The 27,544-nt window shown below is 36.0% G+C and overlaps 1 protein-coding gene and 1 long non-coding RNA gene across 5 annotated transcripts in view; one reads left to right on the top strand and one right to left on the bottom strand.

Annotated features, from left to right (window-relative positions):
• The window catches only part of Graf (GTPase regulator associated with FAK), a 63,205-nt gene extending 37,942 nt beyond the window's left edge, over window positions 1-25,263 (bottom strand). For 2 of the 3 annotated variants that reach the window (XM_064680777.1, XM_064680776.1), the window contains exon 1: window positions 24,563-25,236. In XM_064680777.1, coding sequence (XP_064536847.1) covers window positions 24,563-24,740 — 178 coding nt within the window. In that variant the 5' untranslated portion in view covers window positions 24,741-25,236. Of the gene's footprint in view, window positions 1-24,562 lie in introns of all 3 variants that reach the window. The other variant, XM_064680775.1, reaches the window with a different exon arrangement.
• LOC135427571 (uncharacterized) lies at window positions 16,260-16,912 on the top strand. Of its 2 annotated transcripts, none has more exons than XR_010436086.1 (3): window positions 16,260-16,333; window positions 16,399-16,604; window positions 16,670-16,912. It is a non-coding gene; the product is annotated as an uncharacterized LOC135427571 (long non-coding RNA). The 2 variants fall into 2 exon arrangements; XR_010436087.1 differs by having other exon boundaries at window positions 16,399-16,595.
• Window positions 25,264-27,544: the final 2,281 nt, after the last annotated feature.

Here is a 27,544-nt window from a genome sequence, read left to right on the forward strand (position 1 = left end):
GTTGATTCCAAAATTTGGTTCCTTATTCGATGCACTTTAAACATATTTTTTATATAAAAGATGATCTCACGGTCGTGGAAATGTAAAATCTAAAATTCTTAGCAGCAAACTTTTCACGAGCAAGGCCGGGCAGTACCCGCTAGTATTAATATAAAATATATAATATAATTTACTTTTTTAAGCAACATCTTATTTAAGTCTAGTACTTGCTTGCTTGATGCGTTTATACATTCAATAGGTTTGTCACCAGCTTACCTGAAATTAAAAAGGAAATCGATTATAATATCTGTATCGAAAAATCAATATGCTACAATTATATACTACTTGCTATATGATATAGCTACACAATATAATCTGAAGAAAGGAGGGAAAAGCGAGCTTCACAGAGTTGAAGTCTGCAAGTATCAAAGGAATCTAGAAGGAATACCTAAATATAACATAAATACCTTTTGGGAATTATGAAAAGAGTTCCAAGAGAACTTACGTATTCGAAAGAAAAAACCTATTCTCAATGCAACATGACAACTTTGAGAGTTTGGGCAAAAAGAATCCTCAAATTTGAATACGATTCCCTAAATTCGAGCTTTTCGCCATATAATCTCGCTTCTATAATTTCTGAGATCACGTCTTTATAATCAACTGATGTCTTTAGAACAAGCAGATATTTTTTGAGCCTTATATTTCCATCTGTAGCTTCAAGTTTAGTTTAAATAAAGCAAGCTTGGAGTTCGACTGAATTTAAGCGCATTATTTTCTCAAATAGAGTATCGTTGCTGCGCTCTCTTTCTAACACACACACACACACACACATAGAGGCACGCTTTCTCTCTCTTTCTATGAGACAATGCTAACCACAACGACCTTGACAATGCCATTTTTATATAGTATTAATATGCATGTATGTATTATTTATAAAGGCAACAATTCATTTATTATAATTATTAAGTTTTTTTTTTTTTTTGCTATGCATTGTATTATGTATTATTCATTATTTCGTGTTTTTTTTTTGTCTGTTGATAATCAAAGTAAAAAATAATATTTAAAAAAAAAACAGTTGATATGCCTTATTTATACATATGTACATATGTACATACACACAGTATATGTATGTGTATGTATGTGTGTGAGTTGGCGCTGTGTCTTGATGACTGCGTCACCGGATGTCATACAAAAAATTGCCAAGTGCTAACTGCTGATATTGATGCCCACATATAGAAATTAAACGGCATTAAAAAAAAAACTAAATGAAAACGAAAAGAAATTAGTAAGCATGACGGTGTGTGTGTGTGTGTGTGTATACTGTTCAGGGTCATCTTATTCTGTCCATTATCATTTCGCCAGCGGCACATACATACATACATACGTATGCATCTGTATGTACTACTTATCTACATTGCGTTATCGGCTGACCAGCCAGAACAACTGCCAAAACTCAACAACACCAACAAAAAGAACCGTACGCTAGAAAAAGCCGAATGGAGAAGAAGCAAAAAGACAACAACAACAAACAGCATGCTACAACAACAACGTTACAACAAAGCCGATCAAAAGAAAGTAAGAAATTACAAATTTATGGCGCGTTCATTGTCATCGATCGGCGGCTGTTTTTTTCTTCATGCATCTCAAGTCTCTCTTTTCTCCTTCGCTCGATCGCCAGCCTCAGCTGCGTCTCTTCGACTTTGGTTTCGCTTGGTATCGTTCGCATGAGTCATAGCAATAACAACAACAACAACAACAACAATTCACAATTGTTTGCAACGTCGTCAAGTAGCGCTGTTGATTTTACAGCTTTATATACCCTGTAGCCAATTGGCCCCAGTTGGGCATAAGATAAAGCTCTTTTTTTTCTCGATCAGCTTTTACAGTCGCAATGATTTACTGCATGATTTATTTTATTCTGATTATATTTAAGGCTATCGATAATCAAAATGTTGAACAACGAAACTATCGATAGTTTCGAAGCATTACTGGAGCTGCGTACGTGGTATCTTACAATTCAACTCTCCACTAAATCATTCTGACTTGTTTTCTCAACTTCTTTTTTTTTTTTTTTTTTTTGGTGTTTATTTTGTTTTTGTAGTCAATTGCCGTAGCCGTTGCCGCTCGATCAACCTTTGCAAATGACCCAAATTTGGCGCAATATTCACAATCGCTTCGGTTTGGCATCGACTGCGACTGCGACTTCCACTTCGACTTCGTCTGCGACAGCGACTGCGACTGCAAGCTTGGAACTTGGCACTTGGCGCACTTGTCGTGCAGCAGCAGTTGAGCGTTGCTTGGTATTTGGGTTTATTGGGGGTTCGGTTGGGTCTCTCTTGCGGTGTTTTTTTTTTATTTTTGTTGCTGTTTTGTTTTCTTCTCATACCCTTGCGAAGGGTATTATCATTATGTCACAAAATGTGTAACGTATAGACAGAATGGATACATATTCTTGAACAGTCAACAGCCGAAAGGAAAGTGTACTTCTTTTCTGTTTTCTTGACCAAACTTGTCATTTACAAGCTCCTTTTTATCTCCTTTTAGCTTCTTTTATAGGAACAATCGGTCGCAAATTGTGTTTTTGTATAAAAACATTGTTATTCAAACTTTGCGTTTGGGAGTTTCATCATGCTCCTTAGAGAAATCCTATCAGAATCTGACTACTATATTATATAGCTGAGATAGAACTGTTCGGTGGGATATAAGTTCTTAGTTTAAGCAACTTTTCTGCTTTTACAGGTATCTCAAGCAAGCTTGGCACTTACGACATTGACTATTTCACATAGCCATATAGAATCAGACTTTTTTATCATATAGGACCAATAGTTTTGCCTGCAAGGGTATTGTGCCTTCGGTGTGGCGTTCTAACTTGTTTTGTATGCTTTGGTGTGGTTGGCTGGTGTTGCGACTTGTTGTATTTATGCCCAACGGCGATGGCTTATACAAAATTCTGTTATAGTTTCATTGCTGCTGTTGTTGTTGTTGTTGTTGTCGTTGTTGTTGTTGTCGTTGTTGTTGTCGTTGTTGTTGCAACTAATTGAAAGTTAATTTGCACATGAATGCAACTGTGAAACTTTTAAGGTACGCTTTGAATGTTAAGTTGGCTTTTCTGTCTTGCCTGGTTGTCTGTTTATTTCGGTTTACTGTTTGTTTAGCACTTTTACTTTTTCAATTTCATTTGCAAATATTTTGGTCAACTACCGTGGCTGCCCTTCACCCAATCGAAGGTTGTGCCCAAACCTAAACCCCCTCACACCCTCTCACTCTACCCCCCTCCCCTTGCTTCACCTCCACTGTTCGTGTTACTTTACGTATGTGCCGCGTCTCTTGTCGTTAACTTGTTGTTAACTAGATTTCACCTTAAACGTTGTTTGGGTTTATGCATTTGACTGAATTTCGTATGCAGCAGAAGAAAGAGCTACATGACTTGACAGACGTCAAAAGAAAAGGGCATACAATTCGGTCATGTTTAAGCGTAAAGAGTTCACTTGAACTTTAGAGATTCATAAATTTGAGATTCTCAGTTAATAGGTGTATCAACATTTTTCTTGATTACAGCTTCAATTGGTTAGCAAATTTAATTTAAAACAAGCATTTACAACATTTACATATTTCTAGCTTTCCACTTTCCACTCATTTTCCGCCTGTGTGGGTGGAGAAACCGCTGAAACATGTATTCACAAGGTTCATATGTGAAAATGCGTGTCAGGAATGGAAAATTATATTCTATAGCTAACATTTGGGATTCATCATTGGACAAAACCCACAAGCTTTTAATAATTTTTTTTGCTTGTACCCAATTTTCACGTTTGCGGGTGGAAACTAGGAAAGTGCTTGCAATGCAAATTCAGAAAGTTTCAAAAAGAGCTCTATATACACTGTGTTTATAATTGAAATGTTGTTTCGTGATTCAGGTTATATTTGCGGACAGAATACAGAATTCGGCCCACAGATTTGTCGATTGCTGTCCTACGTTGCCTTTGCCTTATGCAAAACAGTTAGTAGGTCACATTTTAGCCAAAAGCCAACCAAATGTGGTAACATATGCCGATGACATTATCAAATGCGTCAGAATCCAAACAGATATTAAAAGCTATCTTTTTCTCCAGCGAAACTCCGGTTTTTGCCCAGTTAGTTAATTGACTTTGTCTTTATTTGGCCAAGATTGAATATCTACGTTGACATTACCTACGCGCGTCTGTTTCATATGCAGCTCATAGACACACAAACACACACACACGCACACACATACATACCTTGTTAGTATTGCAAAAACATACACACTTGCACACATACATACACATCTGCTTATATAGAGTCGCCTTTCGGCTGGCCAAACAATCTACGCCCATACAGATGAGTGTGTCTCTTGTTGTAGCCGTTTTTTTTTTTCGATGTTTGCCAAGGATTTACCCAATTCAGTTTTGGCATATATATATATATATATATATACACAATATGCACACATACATGCCCAAAGAGCTGCGATTTAAGCAAACAAGTGTACATAAGTCAATATATTTCTTGCCTTTCTCCCACACTCTATTGTTTTAAGCGCAAAACTCGCATAAAATAGGTATAAAGAAGACCTTAATGAGTAAAAAATTGTATATACACAAATTAATATTTATGATCAGCCCAGTGTAAATTGGCATAAATATTAGACTTAAATGTGTATAATACATATATATATTTAGATGATATATCAGAGACTAAGAACCCAGAACTCTTATTATAAGATAAGTCCAAATCAGTTTAAAAGAACTGGCATACAATAGTTAGAAAACGTGGTTTAAGCCCGGCAGAAAAATGTGCAAAAAGTTGTATTATTATATATTTAGATACTAAGAACTCAGAGCTCCTAGAACTGCTATAAAATAGGTATAAATCAGGTTAAAAGAACTGGTATAAAAGAGTTCGGAAACATGGTTTAAATGGGTTAGTTTTATACATATATATTTTAAATATTGCTTGCAGCTTGAAACTGGACAAAAATATAAAATAGCTAAAGGGTCTTAATCCCGGAAATGTTTATTAAATTGGTCTAAAAAGGATTTTTTTTTTAATAGTTATAAAATGGATGTAGAATATATATAAAATATGGTGAATTTTTAAATTATGACAATATATAAAGGTAAAACCTTTATTTTGAGCACAAGTTTGTTTGTTCTTTGCAGGAAATTAAAGCTCTTTAAACGCTGAAATAAGTAACTTTCCTTTGACTTTTTATATCCTTGCAGAGGGTATTATAATTTTAACATGAAAAGTGTAATGCATAGAAGGAGATATCTCCGACCCCATATAGTATATATATTCCAGATCAGCATCCAGAACCGAGTTAATATCGCCATGTCCGGCTGTCCATCTGTCCGTCCTTCCGTCTGTCTGTTTATATACGACCTTATCTCTCAGTTTTGAAGCTATCATCTGGAAACTTTGCATAGGTCCGTCTATCTATTGCAGACAGTACATATGTCGTAACCGGACGGATCGGTTCACTATATCATATAGCTGCCATAAGAATGATCGATTGAAAAGTAGTTTCCTGTATAGAAACTATAATGTTTATCAAGATATCCTGCTCCTTAACAATATGGGACCACTATATCGTATAGCTGCCATAGGAATGATCGGTCGAAAAGTAGCTGTTTCAGTTTTCCAAGATATTTGCATTTACGAGCTTCACTATTCTCGCACATCTGCAAAAGGGAAATGTCTGCAAGGGTATTAAAATGTTCGACGTGTCGAAGATATCCTTAGCAATTCGTGTTTAAATTGTAACTCTCACTTTTGTATGTACAATTGATATCTGCGTAACTCATAGTTCGGTTTTATAATATTTATTTTTATACAATAAAAGTCATGGGCATTTTGATGCCGTGACATCAGCGTCATGCCCAAACTAGGGCAATCTTTTGTGATTGTTCTTGTTGTTGATGTTGCTATGGTTGTTGTTATGGTTGTTGTTATGGTTGTTGTTGTTGTGCCACTGTGTGTGCAGCGAACCAAAAGCAGTAATATCAGCAAATTATATATGTTCATAGATATATATATAATTTGTTTATATATATAAGCCTTTGGCTTTGGGGCACAGCAACAATTTTATTTGAAAGATATGCGATTCTTTTGGCCATTCATTGATATGATGAGGGCATGAGCTCACAAATGAATTGTTTCATATTTGAGTGTTTGAATATTTATTAACAAAATAAAAACAATAACATCTCTCTTTGGCACAACGCAGATTAAATACCCTTGCTATCGATTGTTGCTTTAGAAGGCATAGTCTCCGATTTGATAGAGAAAAATAATAAATAACTTATAAAAGTTTTTTCATACAGAAACTGAAGCTTTAATCGATCTTTCCAATACAGATGCTGATAATGTCTCCTCATATGCGTTACACAATTTGCCGCAAATATTATAATACCCTCTATAAGGGCATACATATTTCCATGAACATTTATGGTTAACAAATTCCATAAGCAAATGTTAAAGATATATTTTAAGTATTTTATAGGTTTTGTATATGCGTGTTCTTAACCAAACAAGCGAAAACCAGAAAGAACAGCTATGAGGCAGCAAAATGGGGCAACATGTCGACGATTGAATACCCTTGCTTGGAGCGACAACAAAGAGGTGTCTAAAAATAAATATATGAAAAAAAAAACAGGCAAAGGAAAACAACCCAAACAAAAACATATTTTTACAAAAATTTTCAAAATATAATGGTTTAGTTGAAATTATAGAAAAATATATGGCCAGATTCTAGCCATAAGCTAGGCTCAGGGATGGGAAAAGTCAGTCAAAATTCTGGAAGTTGATTTAAGCCATGCAACTAAATAGTTTTTTGGATTAAATTATTAAATAAATTAAAAAAATTGTAAACAATCATTTAATAAACTATAAACTCATAAAAACATTTTGATGCATAGTTTGAACCAACTTCTTTATGACTTTTGAAACGGTTCCTGAAGCTGCTCTTTCACATTCATGAAGCAAGCTTTTGGCTTAAAGCTGAAAAACTTTATTAATTTATTAAATTATCTTCGATTAATTACGAAGTCAATGCTAACAAAATGCAGCCGTATTTTGCATGTAGTACACACATACATTCACACACACACATACATAGTTCATTGATCTATTCGAAAAATAATATTGTTACAGCTATGTAAGAACCTTCTGCCCTTTTAAAAGAAAAAAAAAAACGTTGCCTAAAGTGTGAGAAACTGTATTTTAGTTTTTCGACTAAAAATAGCAATACGAGCAGTGGCCCATGCCCACCTGGGAGCAGCAAGTACCTGGTACCCGATACCCCCCAACGCCGACCCACCTCAAACCGCAAACAGCTCACAAGTTCTGAACAATAGCACAGATATATATAAATTATATATATATATATATGTATATACATATATAGGTATATCTAAGAGCTTTTTTGTATTTGATTCTGGCCCAATGTGTGATAAAAGAATGCCGCCAAACGGCAACAAGAGATGAATATGCTAGCGTAGCGCGTGCGTGCGTGTGTGAGTGTGTGTGTGTGTGAGGGGGAGACGGGGTAGGTTGGGGGAGTGTAGCTATTGCTGCTATATCATATCATGGCATAACGCTAAACACTTGCTACACATTGGGAAAAATCTATGAAGCGTACGAGCTGAAAAGAATTTCACGTCTGCTCAAAACCATTTGGTCAGAGGCGCTACGGCTGCTGCTGCCGCTGCTGCTGCCGCTGCTGCTGCCCCCGCCTTTGGGGCAGACTCGGAGACGGCTGGGGCTGCTGCTGCTGCTGCTGGTTGTTGTTGTTGCCACACATTTTGCGCCAAATTTGAGTCGAAACACATGCATGCAAGACGCGCCGCTCGCCTCGCTAGCGGCACATTTAAATATAGTTTAGATATTCTCGCATCTTAGTTTGTATACCCCGTAAATGTGACTAAAGGCGGCTATGCCTGATTGACAGATTGACAGACCTTAGCTAAGCAAACTGCGTATATGGAAATGCTTCAATTTTATACAATATAAATATAATTTTAACTATTTTTTTAATGAATCTTCAAATATTATTTATATTTTATTATTATATTATTCATCATTACTTATGATTGTTCATTATTAATCGTTTCAATATTCTATTAGAGGATATCTATTAAACTGTGCTTTTTTTTTCATTGATTTTATATAATATAAATACATTTTTAGCTTTTTTTTTAATATTTAAGCAAATATTATTTATATTTGTATTCATATTTCATTATTATGATTCATTTTAAATCATTATAACTTATTATTGCAACCGAGATTTTTTATTGCTTTCGCATAATATAAATATATTATTAATTTTCTTTTTAATATTTATACCGCTCCCACTCATATTTGCATTCATCATTTATTATTATATTAATTAATCGTTTATTATTCATCATTATTATTAGTTATTACAGGGTATCGTTTAAACGGCGCTTACTTTTCAATGGCTTTCAGATGTGTGCTTTCTGCTCAACTTTTAACAAAGCAAATGAAATATCAAAAAAAAAATTGTTTCAATTTTTTAATTTCCATTTTTTGGTTTGTTTTTTTTTTTATGTGTATGCACATAAAGAAATGCGAAAGTGTTTGTTGTTGTAAAAATTGGCCTGCCTTCTTTTGCACTAATTTGAAAGAAATAAAATAAAGTAGGTAAATTGTGTTTGTTATTGTTGCTTTTGCCATGGAGCGGAAATATGGCCATTGAAGACTTTTGTTGTTCTTTTTTTTTTTTAATACTTTGTTTGATATCGTTGTTGGCAAGAAGGCGAAGGCCGGCAACCGCCCCTCCCCCCCCCCCCCTTCCTTCGCCGCCCTCCACCCAAACGCCGCCTCCATTGCCAACGTTACGTTAAATGAAGTGCTAATTGTTAAAACACTTGAGAAAATTTAGTTTGTTTTATTTGCATGTAGAGCAAACGTGTGCGTGTGTGTGTGTGTGTGTGTGTGTGTATATGTATGTGCGTGTGTGTGTGGGTGTGTTTTCCCTTCTGACGTCAATTTCATTGCGGCTTTTGTAGTTGTTCGTATTCTGCTTGCATTTCGGACACGATCTTTGAGAACTTTTCATTCTTTTCATTTTCATTGATTTCTTTTTTTTTTTTTGTTTGCCCTCAGCTCGTTTTTTAGGTTTTGCTCGACATGAGCGAGATTAAGTATTTGTTGCTGTTGTAAAGGTTAACGAATGTTTTGTATTGTTGAAATTAGACTAAAAATGCATTTGTCTTAAAAAGACTTTTAAGAGAATTAGTTGCCAAAAAAAAAAAGGGATCCTACAAATCACAGCGATCAGGCAACTAAATAGTTAACTATTAAAATTATAGCTACAATTTATAAAAATAATATAAATTCAACAAACTTTGGTTGCTCAACATTCCGATATGTGCATCTATTACAACTACATATATTGGATTACATATTGCTATTGCATTACCGTTACATACGTAATAATATCCCATCAGGGAATTATTTTACGATAAGAAATTTCATAGGAAATTGTGTTCTACATGGATTATGGTCAAGTATAATCGATAATTATAAACAAATTGTTACGGGTCGTGCGCTTAAATGCGATTTCTTAAGTTTCTATTGATAAGTCTGATAAAAGAGCACAAAGTGTAAACAGAAAATCAGAAAGAAAGAAAGAAAGAAAGAAAAAAGAACCGAGTGAATCACGCAACAATGTTTTTCGACTCAACTGTTACAAGCAATCGTAAAGTCATAACTAAATTTGCTCGCTGTTGTGTGTTTACGAAACCAGATAAGACTACAAAGTCCACAAGATGATGATAACAAGTTGGTCTATGAGGGTGAGACAGCGGGGGGAGAGAGCGAGGGGCAGCAGGCGTTAATGTGATAAATCCGCGGTTCACATGCGGAGACATCAACAAGCGAAAATATAGAAAATAAGAAAAAGAGACGAAAAAAAAGGAATATTAAAAAATAAAAAAAATGTACAGCATGTATGTATGTATGCACATACATACATATGTACGTATATACATGTGTATATAAATACATGCATGAAAATAAAGAGAAGAAATCGGTGAAAACTTTGCATTTTGTGCAATGGCACGTATTGGGGTACAACAATCGCGCAGAAGCAGTGGCTGCGTGTAGAAGAGGGAGTGGGGGGTGGGGGTTGGGGGGTTGGGGGGTGAGGGCTGCTGCATACTGTGTAGAGGAAGGGGTACAACATGTAGCTGCCGCACCCACGTCGATGCTGCGGTTCTGACATGTTTGTGTGTAAGCAACTGCACTTGCGATTATCAGGCACACGCACACACACACACACGCACACAGGCTATGTGAGTGTAGGTGTGAGAGTGTGCGTGTGTGTGTGTGCGACTGGAGTTCGTGATGAAAACAAGCTGAGAAACAAATAAATACGCGACAAAATACAAATGCCGACAAACAAGAGGCTGCTTCTATATATATATGTATATATACATACGTATATACATACATACATATTTATATGCATATAGCGTATGCACATGGGCGTACATAATATATGTATGTATGTTTATATTCCAGCTAGATATACAGCTGTAGAAACTATTCTACAATGAAATTAATTACAATTTGCATTCGGTTGTGCCATTCAAATATATATACATATACATATATATGTACATATATCGTTTGGTGGCCGTTGCAAACATAATCAAAGTCGGCAATTCAACTAATTACTTTTATGCGCTATTATTATTAAATATTATTATTATTTGCATGCCACTCGACCATTTAGCTTAATAAACTTATATTATTTCAATATTTGCATAAACAACAATGTAATATAATTAATGTAAGCAAATGTGAAATGCCGACAATAAGTATTACTATTATTGTAGTTATTTTTTGTTATCGAATTATGTCAATGATGTATCGATAACGGAAATACATTCTGTTTCTCATTTTCCAACACACACAGTTTATCATCGATCTCCCATTTGTTGACACTTTTGGCAGCCCTTTAATTAACATGTCTTTGGCTGAAGACTAGACTTTATTGTTAATTACAACAATCTAATTGTCCACATTATGCATATTGGCCAAGAAACAAAATGGTTTCTTGTGGTTGTCAATCTATCAATTCGACTATCAAGTTAACACTTTATCGCTTCAATGAAAATTGATCACATAATCTATAACCAGAAATAGGCGCAGCTACAACTCATAAGCTCAAGTTCTTTCGAACTAATCAAAAAATCAAAAACTAATATTATGAAGACAAAAATCCCCCCAACATTGATAACAATCTATCAAGAAATCACAGTGAGATCCCCTTAAAATCATTATAAATAAAGCTTCGCTGCGTTTTGCAACACTGGCATTTTGTAATTTCTGCTTGGAGAGAGATTTATTTTAGAATACACAACAATTGTTTCATATCGATTCCATTCTTTGCTTTGCATAAAAATGTGATTTATTTATACAAATTGATTCGAATGCATTTGCGTCAGCGCCCTTTATCGGCATATTTGGAATTCATGCTTGTTGTTTTTACAAATGATTTTTGTATACTTTTATACACATTTCTGTTCTGTTGTTATTATTATAATTTGTTTCTTTTTGTTTCATTTCAAGTGCTGAAACATTCATTCATTGGCACGAACTGCACGCATCTGTTGTTAGCCTTCTAGCCATATCATATTATTAACCAATGACCATTATTAATAAAAATATTTCATCTGGCACACAAATTGTTGCTACGTTCGAAATATTCGAATAAATGTGAAATTTGAAATTCACAAATGCCCAAAAATGACAAAAAAAAACAACATCAACAACAAAAACATGAACAACAGCAACAAAACATTCAAGTTACAACTTACAACATGGAGAGAGATACATGTAAGTACAAATTCCCAGAGATTTGTTGTGTGCGTGTGTGTGTGAGTGTGTGTGTGTGTGTGTAGCTCATGCGGAAATGTTGTTGCTTGTTTACAAGAAAATTGTTTTAACATTTTGTTGTTGTTTGCATCGCTCTTCTTTTTCTTTCTTTTTTTTTTAAGTACATGCCCTTTTTTGGATGCTGTAACTTATTCTTTCTGTTCGTTTAGCAATAAGTTTTCATGATTTCAACATCAAAGTGTGTACACACTTAAACTGTTTAAACAGTTATGTTATCGATAACAATACAGCTGTTAGCGTACAATTAACAGCTGTTATTCTAAGCTTAATGGAATGTTATTTTTATGTTCATCTCGAATATTATGACAAATTATCCATAAAAGGTAAAGAATGGAGCATATATGTATATGGAAAATATCTATATCCATATCTTTGTTAGTCTACAAAGTCAATCAAGCGTTAATAAAGATCTTACTTTATTTGTTTCGCTCATAACTAAATATGTGATTTGATAGAGTATCTCTGTTTCGACTTGCTAGCTTGGATGTTGCTTGTAATTTTTATAGCTGCTTTTGGCATATGGCTTACGAAATCATGTTCAGGTATTTGTTCGGCTTAACCCTTATGCTCGCCCCGTACACTTTCTTGACATGCCGACTAACTGAATGTCAGTTGTGCCACAGACGCAATCCGTTCGTATGTCATAATTAGCTGTCGCTCTCTGCTCTGGCTGTAATAACAATTTGTGCCCGGTAGTCAGGTAAATGTCATCACATTCGTATAATAAATTAAATTGTTGTTGTTCAACAAATTGAAAATAAAACAAAAAGTGAGCAGTTAGTTAGTTAGTTGCTTGGCCTGCTTGTTTGCTTACTTGACTAGAATTAAAAAATAAAAATGAAAAAAAAACCCCCAACAACTTGATCGCTCCAATTGACGCTGCGCAAGGCCACTGAAATTGCGGCTAAACGTTTGTGAACCAATAAAAAATATAAAGATATATATAGAATGACGAAAAAGTAGGAATATATTCGGCACGCCGAAGATTTAATACCCTTGTGGACATTTCCGTTTTGCAGATTTTTGGGAATAGTGAAGCTCTTCAATGCTAAGCTATAGCTGCTATATGATATAGTTATATATATGATATATGATCTTGCGAGGAGCATAGTGAAACTAATAGATGCCGATATGATGATAAAGATATTTTGACAAGCACCCTATATTTCAGGAGATCGTTCCTATGGCAGCTATATGATATAGTGGTCCGATCTGCAACAGAAAGACTGACATATGCAAAGTTCCAAGATAATGGCTTTAAAACTGAGAGACTAGTTCGCATAGAAACATACAGACGGACAGATATAGACGGATATGGCTATATCAACTCGGCTGTTGATGCTGATCTAGAATATATACATATACCTTATGGGGTCGGAGATGTCTGCTTGTAAGCGTTACACATTTCATGATAAAATTATAATACCCTCTACAAGAGTATGAGAAAGGACAACACAGGCAGATCGATCTAAATAGCAGAATATGTATATATTATTGATATGATATTTTTGAATATGATATTCCCTATCATATTGACTATCGACACGTAACCAAAGCCATGTCCCAACAATACGAAATCAAATGAAACCAACATGATGTCAAACACGACAAACACGAAAACTAGATCAACACGATCAACACGACTTTCATATGCAATCAACACGATCAATAGGAACTCAAAGAGGATCTACACGACACCAAACACGATGCAACAAACAAACCAAAACTAAATAATAAATTATTTACATATAACAACTTTGTTTCTGTTTTCACAAATTCTAATTCATCTATCTTGGCTAATTATATACAATAATAATATATATATATATAACTTATTTTCATGTATTTCCCTAAATTCTAATGCTAAGTAAATTCTACGAATCTTTTAATTTTATACGCTTATTATAATAAAATAGTGCATAAAATAAATGTTCAATTTTAACGAATTCCGTAACTTTGAAAAGCCAACTCCATGATGAATGTTGCATTCTGACCTTATGCTCAACATTATATAACAAACAGCCCACAGTTGAGCTGCATTCTCTGATTTCGGGGCTAATGCTCATTTGTCGTCTACAGTTGCCACGCCCCAGAAAGCCGCTTGGGTCACGGATAAACAAATATTTTATACGTTTTAATTGCAACAAATCGGCTTAAGACAACTCCGTCTCCGTACCCATCCCCGTCCCCGTTCCCGTTCCCGTCTCCCTTTCGGTTTTCGGCTGCGGCTGCGGCAGCTCGTGTTGGGTGTGTTGCATGCTCTCAAAAGGCAGGGGCCAAGGCACCAAGGACAAGGCAAAGGGTTTTTGGTGTTATTGACATCGGTTGGGGTTTTATCATTCCAACGACTGCCTATGCTGTTTTCTGTTTATACCCTGTACGCATTGGAAGTGGGGTATAACGCTTTTGGGGCAAATGTACGCAACAGGCTGGAGGAGGAGATGAAGGAGACAGCTCCGACTATATAAAGTATATGTATATATATGTATATATATGTATATATTCATGGTCAGCATTATAAGTTGAGTCTGTTCAGCTCGATCCTTAAGGCTATACGAGCTAGAGACTTTAATTTGGGTGTAGATGCTCTCTATACAATCGATGGATCATTCCATTTCACCAAAATCGATAAGTATCGATTTAAAGATTGGCTTTTTAGACCCCATCTCGAAGATTATAGCAACCATAGACATTCTATATGGCATGCAGCTACTCATATACTGCACACAAATGCAGAATATACAAGTTTTCTCATAACTCCCCCATTTGCCAGTAAAAATCTTTGCAAAGGCAGCTCAGCGCTGGTTGCAGGGCATCTCTCAGCCGCGCACACCCGACTCGGTCACTCTTATTTGTACCTTCTGTTTTGGTTTATCTGTTGTTGTTGTTGTTTCTTTTTTATCATTTCTTTCTGTGGCTTTGTTCGTTGCGTGGCCGACAGAGATTGTGGAGTCATATGATTTTTCTTGTTATTTGGCTTTAATATTTATGAGCCAAAGGCTTTTGGATGCCACTAAAGATGATAATGATGATGATGATAATGATGATGATCATTAATGATCATCGCTCGGCTGCTTGGTATTGGGTGACGATGACTAACACAAGATCAACATCATCATCATCATCGACGGCGGCGTTCATCACGGAGCAGGTGAAGCTCAACTATGCCCGGCTAGATTCCAACTCTTTCTCTTTCTCGCTCTCTCCTCTCGCTATCTTTCTCTATGTCCGTCTGGCTTTCCGTCCGCAGCATTTGTCACTTTCACATTAAAAAGAAGCTGTTGTCGCTCTCAGTTTTGATTAGCTTTTTCATAGGTGGGGCGGGGGCAAGGGGCTGGGGGCTGGGGGCTTTGTTTTTATTCCTTTTGCGTAGAGCGCATCATTAACAATGCGATGGATGAGGCTGAGTCAAGCGTCGAGGAGAAAAGTATCTGCAAAGCTAAAATCTTATCGAAAGTGAGATGCGCTCAAAAATTACAAGAGTTTTCTTTGAGCTTTGCACGCTCAGTAGCTCCCATGCTCGAATGTCATATTAATTAATTATATATTATAAAATTAATAAATGCAAATTGAAGAAATTAACTGTTTAATATATTAAATAACAACTAATTAGCTTATTTTTAAATAATGCAAAATTCATGTGTGAGCTTAAAACGTTTATCGATTCGTCTAAAACTCGGTTATTTTAATTTTTGTATCTTTTTCTAACACAATTTCTATCTTGTTGTTTTTTTCAACTGTTTTCTGCGTGCAACGAATTAATGAAAAATCAATTTTCCATGTTGCATTTTCTCTGCCCTTTTTTTGCACAGCCAAGTTTGACTAATATGCCAAGTCGTTTATTTGTTGATCTAGAATTCGAATGTAGCAACAAAAATTGTTTTCCAAATTGCTTTTTTACGAATATCAAGTCTTTACGACATGAACAAGATCCAACATTAATATAAACAAGTCCAGATAATATTTGTAGATGCATATGAGAAACGCAGCAAGTCGAAGCGAACGGGACGTTTACGAATACAACACAAAGAGAAACTGAATTAACATTTACGGATTCGAAGCAAAGAAGAATATTAAATATATAAAAATACAAATAAGAAAGCGAAATAAAAATGCATATGCGAACGAAACGCTTACGAATACAGCACAATGAGAAACTGAATAAGCGATTACGGATACAACGCAAAGAGGAATATAAAAACTGAAGTCTAATGGATCAGAAAAACAATTGTTTGCTTGATATGTATATCTTTCGTAAATGTTCCATTTATAACAAATCGATCTTATTGTCCAACCTCTTCACAGATCTGTCCTTTATAGTTCCCAGTAAAAATATACGAAACAAAAAAGAATATTACAAATTGAAGTCTAATGGATCTTAGGAAATCGTCTGCGTGCTTTATCTTTCGTAAATATAAAAAAACATTGATTCCATTTATAACAAATTGATCTTATTGCTCAACCTCTTCACAGATCTGTCTTTTATAGTTCTCAGTAGCAAAGTGCTAGCAACTTCAAAGGCAAAAAGATACATTTTATCGTTTCGCCGAAGCAAGTTCTTTAAATTGTTGCCGGGCGAACCGAGCGACCGAACGAGTGCTGCACTGTCAATGGAATTCTGTTGGCTAAATTCGGTTGGGTTTCTTTTGAATGCCTAGAAAATTGTTAAGGTTTAGTTCGTAATTATCTTATCTTTTTAATGAGATTACATTTTATACACATATTTATTTGTCTTTTTTTATAGCGCTTAGTGAGGCCTGCCAAATGTATTGCAAAACCAAACAAAACCGGCGACCAGTTGGGCCAAATAGCTTTTGCAGACTTGTCATATGAGCCAAGAGAGGTTTGTCGTTATGACAGAATCATAAATAATGCTGCCGTAAGGCAAGTGAAACTTTAAGCTCAAGTGATACGACTGTGCAAGTGCGAAATTCGATAAGTGCAAAAATTAAATAAACATGTACACACTCACACACATTTATATATAAATATATACACTTTCATATAAGTATTTTATACTCATATTGTCAAGTATTTGCATTTGTATTTGTATGTGGATCAGACGTCAAAGTAAATATTTAACCCGGCTCTTCGTCAGCGCAGAATATCAATGGATTCGCCATTCCGCTTTGAACTTCGATAAGTGCAGTGCGAAAGCTTGATTTCTTTTCATGTGAAATCCTATATGAGCACGAGTCGGGCAACGTTGTGCCAAAACTGAGCCATCGATAAGGAATCGATAACAGAAACTAAGAACAACTATTCACAATGCAAATGTTATTTTGATAAATTGCATTTATCGATAAATACCAAATGTGGCCAAATTTACGATTCAGCTGATGAATGCTAACAAATCGATTTATACCGATATGAATGTATCGATAAGAATTGCATATTAAATACAGTTCATTCAGAAAAAGCCAACTAAATGTTAAAGCAAAGCCTAATGATAAATATCAATATGTCGATAACACTCGATGACTTGTGAAAAACACTTAAAGCCAACGATTTATCGATATTATTTTCACATGCACTGCCGCTTTCTATTGACACTCTGCCAAATACAATGCGGAAAATTAAAAAAAAAAAGTGGGAGGTGAAAATAGAAAAGTAGACTCGGTCTCTCGGTACTCGGCGTAGAACTCGCACCTCAAAAAATTAACCAATTCAAAAACCAAAACGAAGAAGCAGACAGCGTCCAACGAAGCAAACAATCGGTTTGCGTGTCTGTCGCACACTTTAAATAGTTGTGTCCAAAGCAAAACAGGTAAAAAGTAAGAAACATCACATATACGCGATTTGTCAGGTGTGGGTAGTAACTTAATAAACTCACAAATATGAAAATAAAACAAGAGTTGTGTGTGCTCGACTGGCAGATACCACACATACGTGCTTGAACCTACCTCAGCCGCACACTATGATCTTGTCGGGGCAGAGGATGGCCTGCTTCGAATCCATAAATATACAGTCTATATATAAAATATACAATTCTTGATCAATACGAACATAATATCGAATATACCATACGCATAGATTTTATTATATTTGCGATTACTTTCGATTTAAATCGATAAGAAGTGCTGGTATTCCCATAGATACAAAACTTCAGCCCACTCTGTGATCTTGCTGAGGGCAGAGGTAGGCCTGCCTAGATCCCATATATAAACGGTATATATTTACAAAATATACAATTCTTGATCATTATAAATGAAATATTGATTGTTGAGTAACCATACGCATAGTTTTTATTATATTTGCGACTACTTAAGTTCGGATACTCAGAACAGACGTTTCTTTAAGGTATGTTCCAATGTATCTTAGGGTAACTCGGTGCGAGGCAAACGGACTATCAACTAGCTGGCACTCTCGACTAGAGCACAATTAGTTACATGCTGCTTGTTGTTAAGCTTTAGCTGGTTTATTTCGTTTGCTCGTTTTTCCAAGAATTGGGTTTCTGTGCAAAGCCAAAGAGCTACCAACTACCAACTACCAACACTTTTGACAAATCAGTCAAAAAGACAGAAAGACACAGAGCCAGCAACTCTCGAGACCAAAACGCCAAACATGGTAAACATTTCGAGTGGGTAAAACCATCTCGGGGGTATGGGGCAAGGGGCAAGGGGCGAGGGGAATGGGGAAATGGTGCCTCGTAATAGTTAATCGACTAATGCGCTGATTAGCTTGGCTTTAAGAGTGGCATGATGATCGCAGCGTACCCGCAGTCAGACAAGCCGACGGCTAGCAATGGGTGCGTCATATGCCAAAGGGGGCGGGGCGAGGCGGTAAAGGGAGGGGTGGGTTAGAGGCGGCAGTGCTTGTCAATCAACAAGCAACGCCACTTCTATGGCTTATCTAAAGAAACTAACGCGCCGCTAATCGATCATTCAGTATCTTTCTGCTGTCTTTCTTACTGTCTCTCAGCTGTCTCTGATGTTCTGCGCCAAAAAGAGAGACAGACGGAGAGAGTCAAAGAGAGGGAGAGAGACAGGGAGATCGAGAGAGAGAGAGAGAGATGAAGAATGTGGCTGATAAGCTGCGGCGTTTCGAACTGAAACTGGTTTTTTGAGCATGCGGCAGGGGGCGGCAAAACGATTTCTCAAGCCGAAAAACCAACAACCAACTAACAAAACTGCTCTAGTCGAGAGTGACCGAATGGCAGATACCCTATACACCGCTCTGAATTTATATGCAGCATCCGACCCTCTTCTATTTCAGCTCTAGACTGTACAAAATGCAATTCCAAATAACTTCTGGCTTTATAGTCCGATTTTATATAGCCTAATTAACTCTTATAGTTTAGAAGGTTGTTTATCTTTATTATTTTTTTTTAGAAGGTATAATAGATACCAAAATTTATATCTCCAGCTCATATAATTCCCTAGATATATTTATGATGTAATGATATCCAGTGAAATAATGATATATATTTATTCAAAACTTATCAATATTTATATATATATACATATATATATATATGATACACACAAGCCCACAAGCCTAACTACTAGGTCATGTAATCTCTGATGGATCAGAGATACGCACCTGGTAAAGATTGCTCCTCGGCGCGTTGTCTTCCGCCTTTTGCGCAGATAATTTCACAACTTTATGTTATCCTCTTCTTGTTTTATACATCTTTAATGGGTACAGGGTATATAAAAAGCTAAATGATTCATGCCAAATTCAAATGTAAAAACGATGCGTTGTTTAGTTTCAGCGCACAAGCACGCCGGATATCACAGCTATGCATATGTATATACAGCATACATACATACAAATATATATATATATATATATATGTGTGTGTGTGTGTATGCATACATATAGCCAAAAAAAAATTGTTGCTTTTGCTGGCCGAAAGATTGATCGCATTTCAAACAAGCTGGCGATCAAATTTTATGCACACATAACCCCAGCGCTGAAAAGCCGTTAACATTTTGTGCACACACACACACATACATAGATACAAGCAGAGACACACACACACACACACACTCACTCATTCACTCACTCACACACACTTGTGTAAATATTGTTTACATTTATATTGAATTGCTCAGCGTCAGCGTAAAATTAATTTTTTTTTTACTGTTTTTTTTTTGTTTTTTTTTGCAGCTTTGCATTTTGAAGTTTTGGCTTAAGCTCGAGTTTTAAGAGCCGCTTTGGCATGCGGAGCGCGTTGACATTCAGCCGCAGCATTTGGAGAGCATTTGTTTATTAACCGATATTTTGATTCTCTAAATATAGAAACGACAAAAGCAGGCAGAAAGCAAGGTGTACAAACTTGCAGAAATGAACGTTCCATTTTTACCTATTCCACTGACACTATGCTACAGCCCAGTTCTTTTTTTTTTCTTACTTTTGCCATGTTGACATTTTGAAAACTTTTTGTTTTAGATTTTCTTCATAATATGCTCACATTTTTGAGCGAGGCGATTTCATGTACTAATTCCATGAATTAATGAATTTAAAAAGTAATTAATATAGGGTTAAAATATTTTATTTTATTTATTTATATAAAGTTTATATAGTTATAGTTCTTTAGACAGTTCGAGCGGTTTTGAATTTGAATGGACAACAAAATATTAATATTTCGCTCAATTTTTCTCCGACTACAAAAACTGGAGAACTTCGAGCAAAAACAAATTGTTTCTTAAAGTCTATGTTTACAAGAAACTCCCAATTGTGGATTTCTATCAAGATGACAGCTATACGATATAGTGTTCCGTATCGGAGGACTTCGAAGCAAATACTGCCTTTATTAAAAGAAAAAGAATTGACGTGAAGTTTCAAGATAAACTCAGTTAACCTGATCAAGATTATAAATAAACAAAACTGAATCGAAAATTAATAATTTATGACATTTATCTGATAATAAAACATCTAATCTTAGCTTTGACAAACAGAATGAATGATAATGAAAAAAAGTGCCCTTAGTTGATGTCAAATATTCTCTGCAGCTAGAATATAAGAGACTTCTACAGAGCTTATTCCAAATCATCCCCAATAAATACCGAAAATATCAATAGATGCTACGATTCTGATTAAATAATTACCATAGAAAATAAAATTTGTTGATAAGCTTTGAAAGATACCACGCAATATTTATTCATATGCAAATACCATTTACTTTTGCCCTAACCTTAGCTCTATTCTATTCTACTTCTTTAAGCCATAGACTAGAACTGGAACACTTTCGAGAACTGGCTTTTTTTAGAGTCTCGGCCACGCCTAATCAGACAAACAGACAAACAGACAAACAGACATTCAGAGATCAACAGTTTTTGAAGGTCGCTTTGAGCTTTTTGGGCATTTGCATTTGAAACTGGCCTCGCAGTTTGATAACTAAATACAACTGATTCGACTGTTTTTGTTTTTGTTGTTGTTGTTGTTGTTGTTTTTGCTTCAATCAAATTTGTCACATTGACCCATATATAGAGTCACATAGTCCAACAGCAAACACGAGAGCTCTAGAACAAGCATTCGGATTCGATTGAAAATCAAGGGTTCAAACTATTCACAAAAAAAAAGCCCGAGTTGAATTCCCCACTGTAATGTTACTTGAATGTGTGAATACTCTACAATGCAGTGACAAAATGTGAGCCAGTGTTGTAAAACTGTCGCTAGCACTATCGATAGTAAACATGTTGTTGTTCTTTTTATCGATCAATTAATAGTTTTAATCGAAGTCGTTGAAAGTGCCAAACTAATTATCTTTATCGATAAACGCCTTGGTTATCGTATCAATTTAAGCCTAAAATATTGATAAATATCGGACTACACTTTTGATTAATCGGCTGCACTTTCGTTTCGCCGATTGATGGTAAATAGTATGTCAAGCGATTCTTAAAGTCTGCTTGCTTTTCACAGGGTATCTTTCGGTCGTTATTCAACTCTCGCAATTTAAGGCTCATGTCTGATTCGTATTTACTTTGGCTGTCTGTCTATTTGCTGGCGCAAACATGGAAAGGTGACAAACCTTATGAAGCTAATGAAGCTGACAAAGCCGAAAACAAAATGAGCTACAACTACAAAACGAGTACCCGCAAGGCAACCTGAATAATCACGAATACGAGTACGAGTCTCTCAGTGGCTGTGAGTATCTGGGTGTGAGTGTGCGCGTTCGAGTATCTCAAACTTGGACTTGGACTGTGATTTTGACAGTGACGGCGATACATTTTTGGTGAATGCGTTCAATGGCATCCGAATGTGTGAGGTGCTGATGTGCACTGTCTACCCCGCTGTCCCCTTGTTGCCACCGCCCTCCGAGCATTTGTAGCCAACATAGAGTTAAGCTGTGACTTTGAGCAACAACAGTTTTGATTTGTTTACAACTTTAGTTACACTCAATTTGCGACTGTCACTGCATACCATCAATCACTCAATCAACCAGTCAGTCAATCACTCAGCCAACCGTTGAGTAGGACTTGTCAAGCAACAGCGACAATATTGAAATAAGTAAAAATGATCGCGTCAAGAGTCAACGACTAACATAATATTAAAGATTTTCTCAAACAAACTTAATAGAGTTTTGAACCAAGATGAATGGGATTATCCAAGTTTGATGGAATACAATTTAAAAGAATTTTCATATAGATCTTTCAAGTGGACCATAAAACCGATTGTCCTTAAGCCAAAAAAGTTTTCATCCACAAGTTTTTCACGCTTTTTCCACTCTTAAGAGTGGAAATATAACATATGGTTATATAATGTATTATATATTTATAGTTTAAAACGAATATTCATATAGATCTTTCAAGTGGACCATAAAACCGATTGTCCTTAAGCCAAAAAAGGATTCATCCACGAGTTTTTCACGCGTTTTCCACTCTTGAGAGTGGAAATATAAGATATGGTTATATAATGTACCATGTATTTATTGATTTTGCGATACCGAAAGGAGTTTAAAGTAAAGCTGTTCTACAAATGGCTTTCATAGTCCTCGGAATCGACTCGTTCATATGGACAGAGGGACGGGCATGGCCCGTACAGGGTTTAATTACATTTTGCAGCTGAGTTGACTATTTATGGTCCGTCCACAATGCGACTCGTTGTTGCCTTATGCGAAATCGAAATTGAAAACCAAATCCAAATAGACAGACGCATGCAGCCCACATTCACGCCATATTACTGAGTGTGTGTGTGTGTGTGTGTGTGCTTACATAATTAGTCGTCGCCAAGGTTAACGTCAACGTTAACTAAATGGTCAAGTGCTTGGGGCGTGCTTATCGTGAACACACGTCGCCCGTCACGATTCAATTCCATTCGATGCCTTATTGTGATAAGCGTTAAAAGTACAGTGCGCAATCGTATGCAAAAAGGTTAGTCTGGACATCGATAAGATTGGCCCGACTATCGATATGGGCAAACGCTTCCACGATCGCATTGACTTATTGATCAACTTGAACTTGGACTTCTTGGGTGTGGCCATTCAGTGGGCCATAAATTAGCTGTGAATCATTGATTCAGTATGCGTGTGTGCATTTGAGAATCAATTCGTGAAAAACGAAGCATTCGAGATCACACTGTGCTGTGGAATGCGATGAAAGCAATCAAGTAAATCCTATAAGGATCTAAATGCTGATTAATTTATGTAACGAAATAATTTTGCATATATGTATAACATAGACTAGATTTAGACCAATGCCTATTAATACCGGCAAATTGAATGACATAACTGAATATCAATATGGGGTATGCGAGAGTTCCATGCCCAAGCGTGGAAAATAAGTGGAAAGCTGTTGTGTCATTCTTCTGGCTTGCAAAAGATCAAATGGCGCTGATACTGATTGAAGTTTTACAAATTTCTTTAATTTCTTTGTTAGACACATGCTCTTCCAATGCATTGCTAAGAGTTTCATCTTATGAGGGACTACTGTACATTGTCTTTATTGACACTTGACTACAATCTGAAGCTAGAACTGAGAAAACCACATTGGCTTGACCAACAGGCAAATAGCTTTTTATTCTCTGTTAGCAAATGTTCATACACATGCAATATATATATACATACATATGTATACGTACACGTATGTACATACATACATACGTGTGTACACCTGCCTGCACCTGTTGCTGCTGCTGTTGCTACTGTTATTGTTGTTGTTGTTGTGCATTTGTTTTGTATTTTAAGTGCTGCAGCAACAACAATAACAAACAATAAACATGCAATAGCTTCTCGACTAATAAATTATATTACGCTTATATACATACATACATATGTATGTATGTGCATACATATGATTTCTACCTACACACACACACACACACACACACACACACTTGCATGCGATTGTTGTTGCACTAAGTGACAAGAACAACAGTAAGAGTGAAACTGCCGTTAAAAGGTGCATGCTAAAAATTGATTCTATGTACGTGCGCTCTTTCTCTCTCTCTCCCTTTTCTAACTACTTGGGAATTGTTGCTTGTGTATTGTTTGTTGGTTTTATTTGCGCTACTGGTTGACCTTGACAGGCGTCGGCACACACAAACACACACAAAGACACACACACACACACACACAGGGTGAGCAAGCGCGGTCTCACGCACGAGAGCGCACGTTCGCTTGACTAACATAGAGAGAGCAACAGAGAGAGTGAGAGAATAACATTAACTTTGGCGTTTCTGTGTGTGTACTCACCTTTAGCGGCACTCATTAGATCTTTAACCTCCTTGATAATGCGCTTGATCTGCTGACTAGTGTGATCCAATTCCTTCTCGTGACGATTTAAATTATCACGAAATTCGGGACTATCGACAATGCATTCCTCAAACTCCAATGGCTCCAGGCCGCGGCGAATATCTTTGCCGCCGCCCATCTTTGTTTTTGTTCTTGTTTTTGCTGCTGATGCTGCTGGTGCTGTTGTTGTTGATTTTGCTGTGCTGCTGCTGAAATTTGTTTTATGCTTAATCTTATTGTTGATGTTGTTGCTGCTGCTGTTGTTGTTGTTGTTGTTGTTGCTGCTGCTGATATTGATTTGGGAGGCGTTTGAATTGTTGCGCCGAAAGCGACGACGCACAAAGTAAATGTGTTTGTTTTTTAATTTGCCTTTAGCTGCAGCTGCTGTTGTTGTTGTTGTTGTTGTTGAGGCGGCTGCTGTTGTCGCCGTTTCGCTGTTGCTTTGCTGCTGTAGTGGTAGCTGTTGTTGCTGTTGTTGTTGTTGTAGTTGTAGTTGTTGTTTATTAGTAGCTGTTGCTGTTGCGTTATAATTGTTATATTTCTTTTTATTAGTATTTGCTGTCTGCGGCTCATTAGTATTTATATTTGTATTTGTGTTTAAATTAATATTATTAATATTGTTATTATTATTGTAATTATTTTTGTGTTGCGTCTGCTTCATAATTTTAAGCAAAACAAAATTATTAAACGAAATATTTATATAAATATATATTAATATAAAATTAATATGCACAATTTGTTGTGTTTTTTGTTTTGTTTTAAAACATTAATTTTTTAGTTTCACTTGTTTTAATTTTTTTTTTTTGTCAAACGAAAGAAATGCAAAACAAAATTTGCGGCACTGCAAAAACAAAAGGAATTTTAATTAATACTCACACACAGCACACACGAATAATGCAGATACATGCACATGTGCATACATAGAGATATACATATATGAGACAATTGTGATTTGTTACAATTAAGAAATAATAAAAATAATAATAATAATGAAAATCACAAATAACGGTTTTTGATTCGTTTCCATTTTGTTAAGCGCACACAAAAGCAAAACCAGCCGAAAAAAATCACATTCAAATATATATATGTATGTAGATTATATTAAAAAAAATAATAACAAAATATGCATGTATGTATGTAATTATGTACATGGTGTTGGGCGACTGTGTAAACAATAACAATAACATTTAACATTAATAAACGGCTGCGTCTTTATTATTACTCGTAATACACAAATAGCAAACACATTATAAAAGCAGGCAAAAAAAATAGACACACACACGAAAAGCAAGCCACATACATGTGCATGTGTAGTAAAATAATTACTTGTAGTACTAACTTTTTTTTCAAATGCTCAATATGAAGAGTGCAGCTGCAGCTGCAGCAGCAGCAGGAGCAGCAACAGCAACAGCAACAACAACAACAGGCTATTTAGCTAAAGGCGCAGCAGCGCCAGAGACGCAAGAGCGAGAGAGTGCGCAGTCTAAGCAGCGCAAAGAGCGGCTCACACGCTCACTTGCTCGCTCAGTCACTCACGCACTGATGCTGCTGCAGCAGCCGAAAACGTCAAGTCATAATAACGTTTATGCGTCTCACATAGTCACCAGCTATTGTTATATTTTTTTATTTAAAATATAATTGCAGCCAAAAGAATGCGAATTGTTACATTTTTTAAATATTATTTATAAATTTGGAAATTTTATAATTTTTTGAACTTTCATTCAGACAATAATAAATAATGGAAATATTTGCAATGGCTGATCGTATTATCGGACACTGCATAAACGCAAATATTTTTAGCGAAATTCATGTGGCGGCCGCTATTGCTGCCCTGCTTTCGTTATTGTTGCTGTTGTTGTTGTTATTATTGCAGTTTTTGCTGTTGCGGCTGCTTGCAATTTGACTTTGGTTTGCAGTTACTTTTTGGTTTCCGTTTGCTGCAACTAATTTCATTTGCTAAAAATCAAATTTCGCTCAAGTACACACAAACACACGCACACAAAACACTCTGACACTCGCACACTCACACATATCCATGCATTCGCCGCCGTTTTTAGCAGAAACTTGTTGAATATGTACGTAAAAAAACTGGTTGCGCGACATCAACTACAAAGGCGCGTTCAGTTCGGCACATACACAATGCACACATACAAACACATACAGACACACACGCACACTTTCAACAACTGAAACTGCACTGCATATTTTCGTTGTTTATATTTATATTTTTTATGATTTAAGCTCTTTTTGTTTGAATAGTTTTTGCCAATTTGCACACAAACACTCACACATACACATCAGCGCACACTCACGCGCGCACTTGGTCAAAAAGTGCGACATGAACTTTATTTTCCCACATGTGTATTCCACAAAACGGGAGAAAAAATGCAAAAAAAAAATACAAAAAAATTGAAAATAATTAAAACAACAAAATTACACACTTCATTGCATAATTTCAGCTGCTGTTGCGGCGGCTGCTGCTGCCATTTTGATACGCGCGATCAAGTAAATACGCGTATTTCAAACGCAACACCGCGGCACACACGAAAAAAAAACAACAAAATGCAATTGTTGGCCGTCGGTCGCGCGACGTCGTAGTCCGTTCACGGCAAAAATCCAACAAGACACAATCGAAAAACAACAAAAAAAATAACAGCACACGTTGAAGTCAACCAAGGTATGACTATGCGCCGAGCCGTTATTCAGCGTTCTCTGAGAGCGTCAAAATATGCGCATGTGACGTCACGTGTGATTATTATTAAGCTTGTGCATACATCAATTCGATTTATAGCAGCTCTCCAATACTTTAAAACAACTGACACTTTTACTCGCCATTATGCCACAAGTTATTTAATTGTACAGTTACAACATTTGAAGCCATTTAATGTAAATGTGTGACGTCACGAGCATGTATGTTACTCTCCTGTTAGCCTCCTGTTACGG

The sequence above is a fragment of the Drosophila montana genome, unplaced genomic scaffold (assembly GCF_035044405.1).
Source record: "Drosophila montana isolate Dmon_TW-CO22-7 unplaced genomic scaffold, ASM3504440v1 contig_2178_1, whole genome shotgun sequence".
Lineage (NCBI taxonomy): Eukaryota > Metazoa > Arthropoda > Insecta > Diptera > Drosophilidae > Drosophila > Drosophila montana.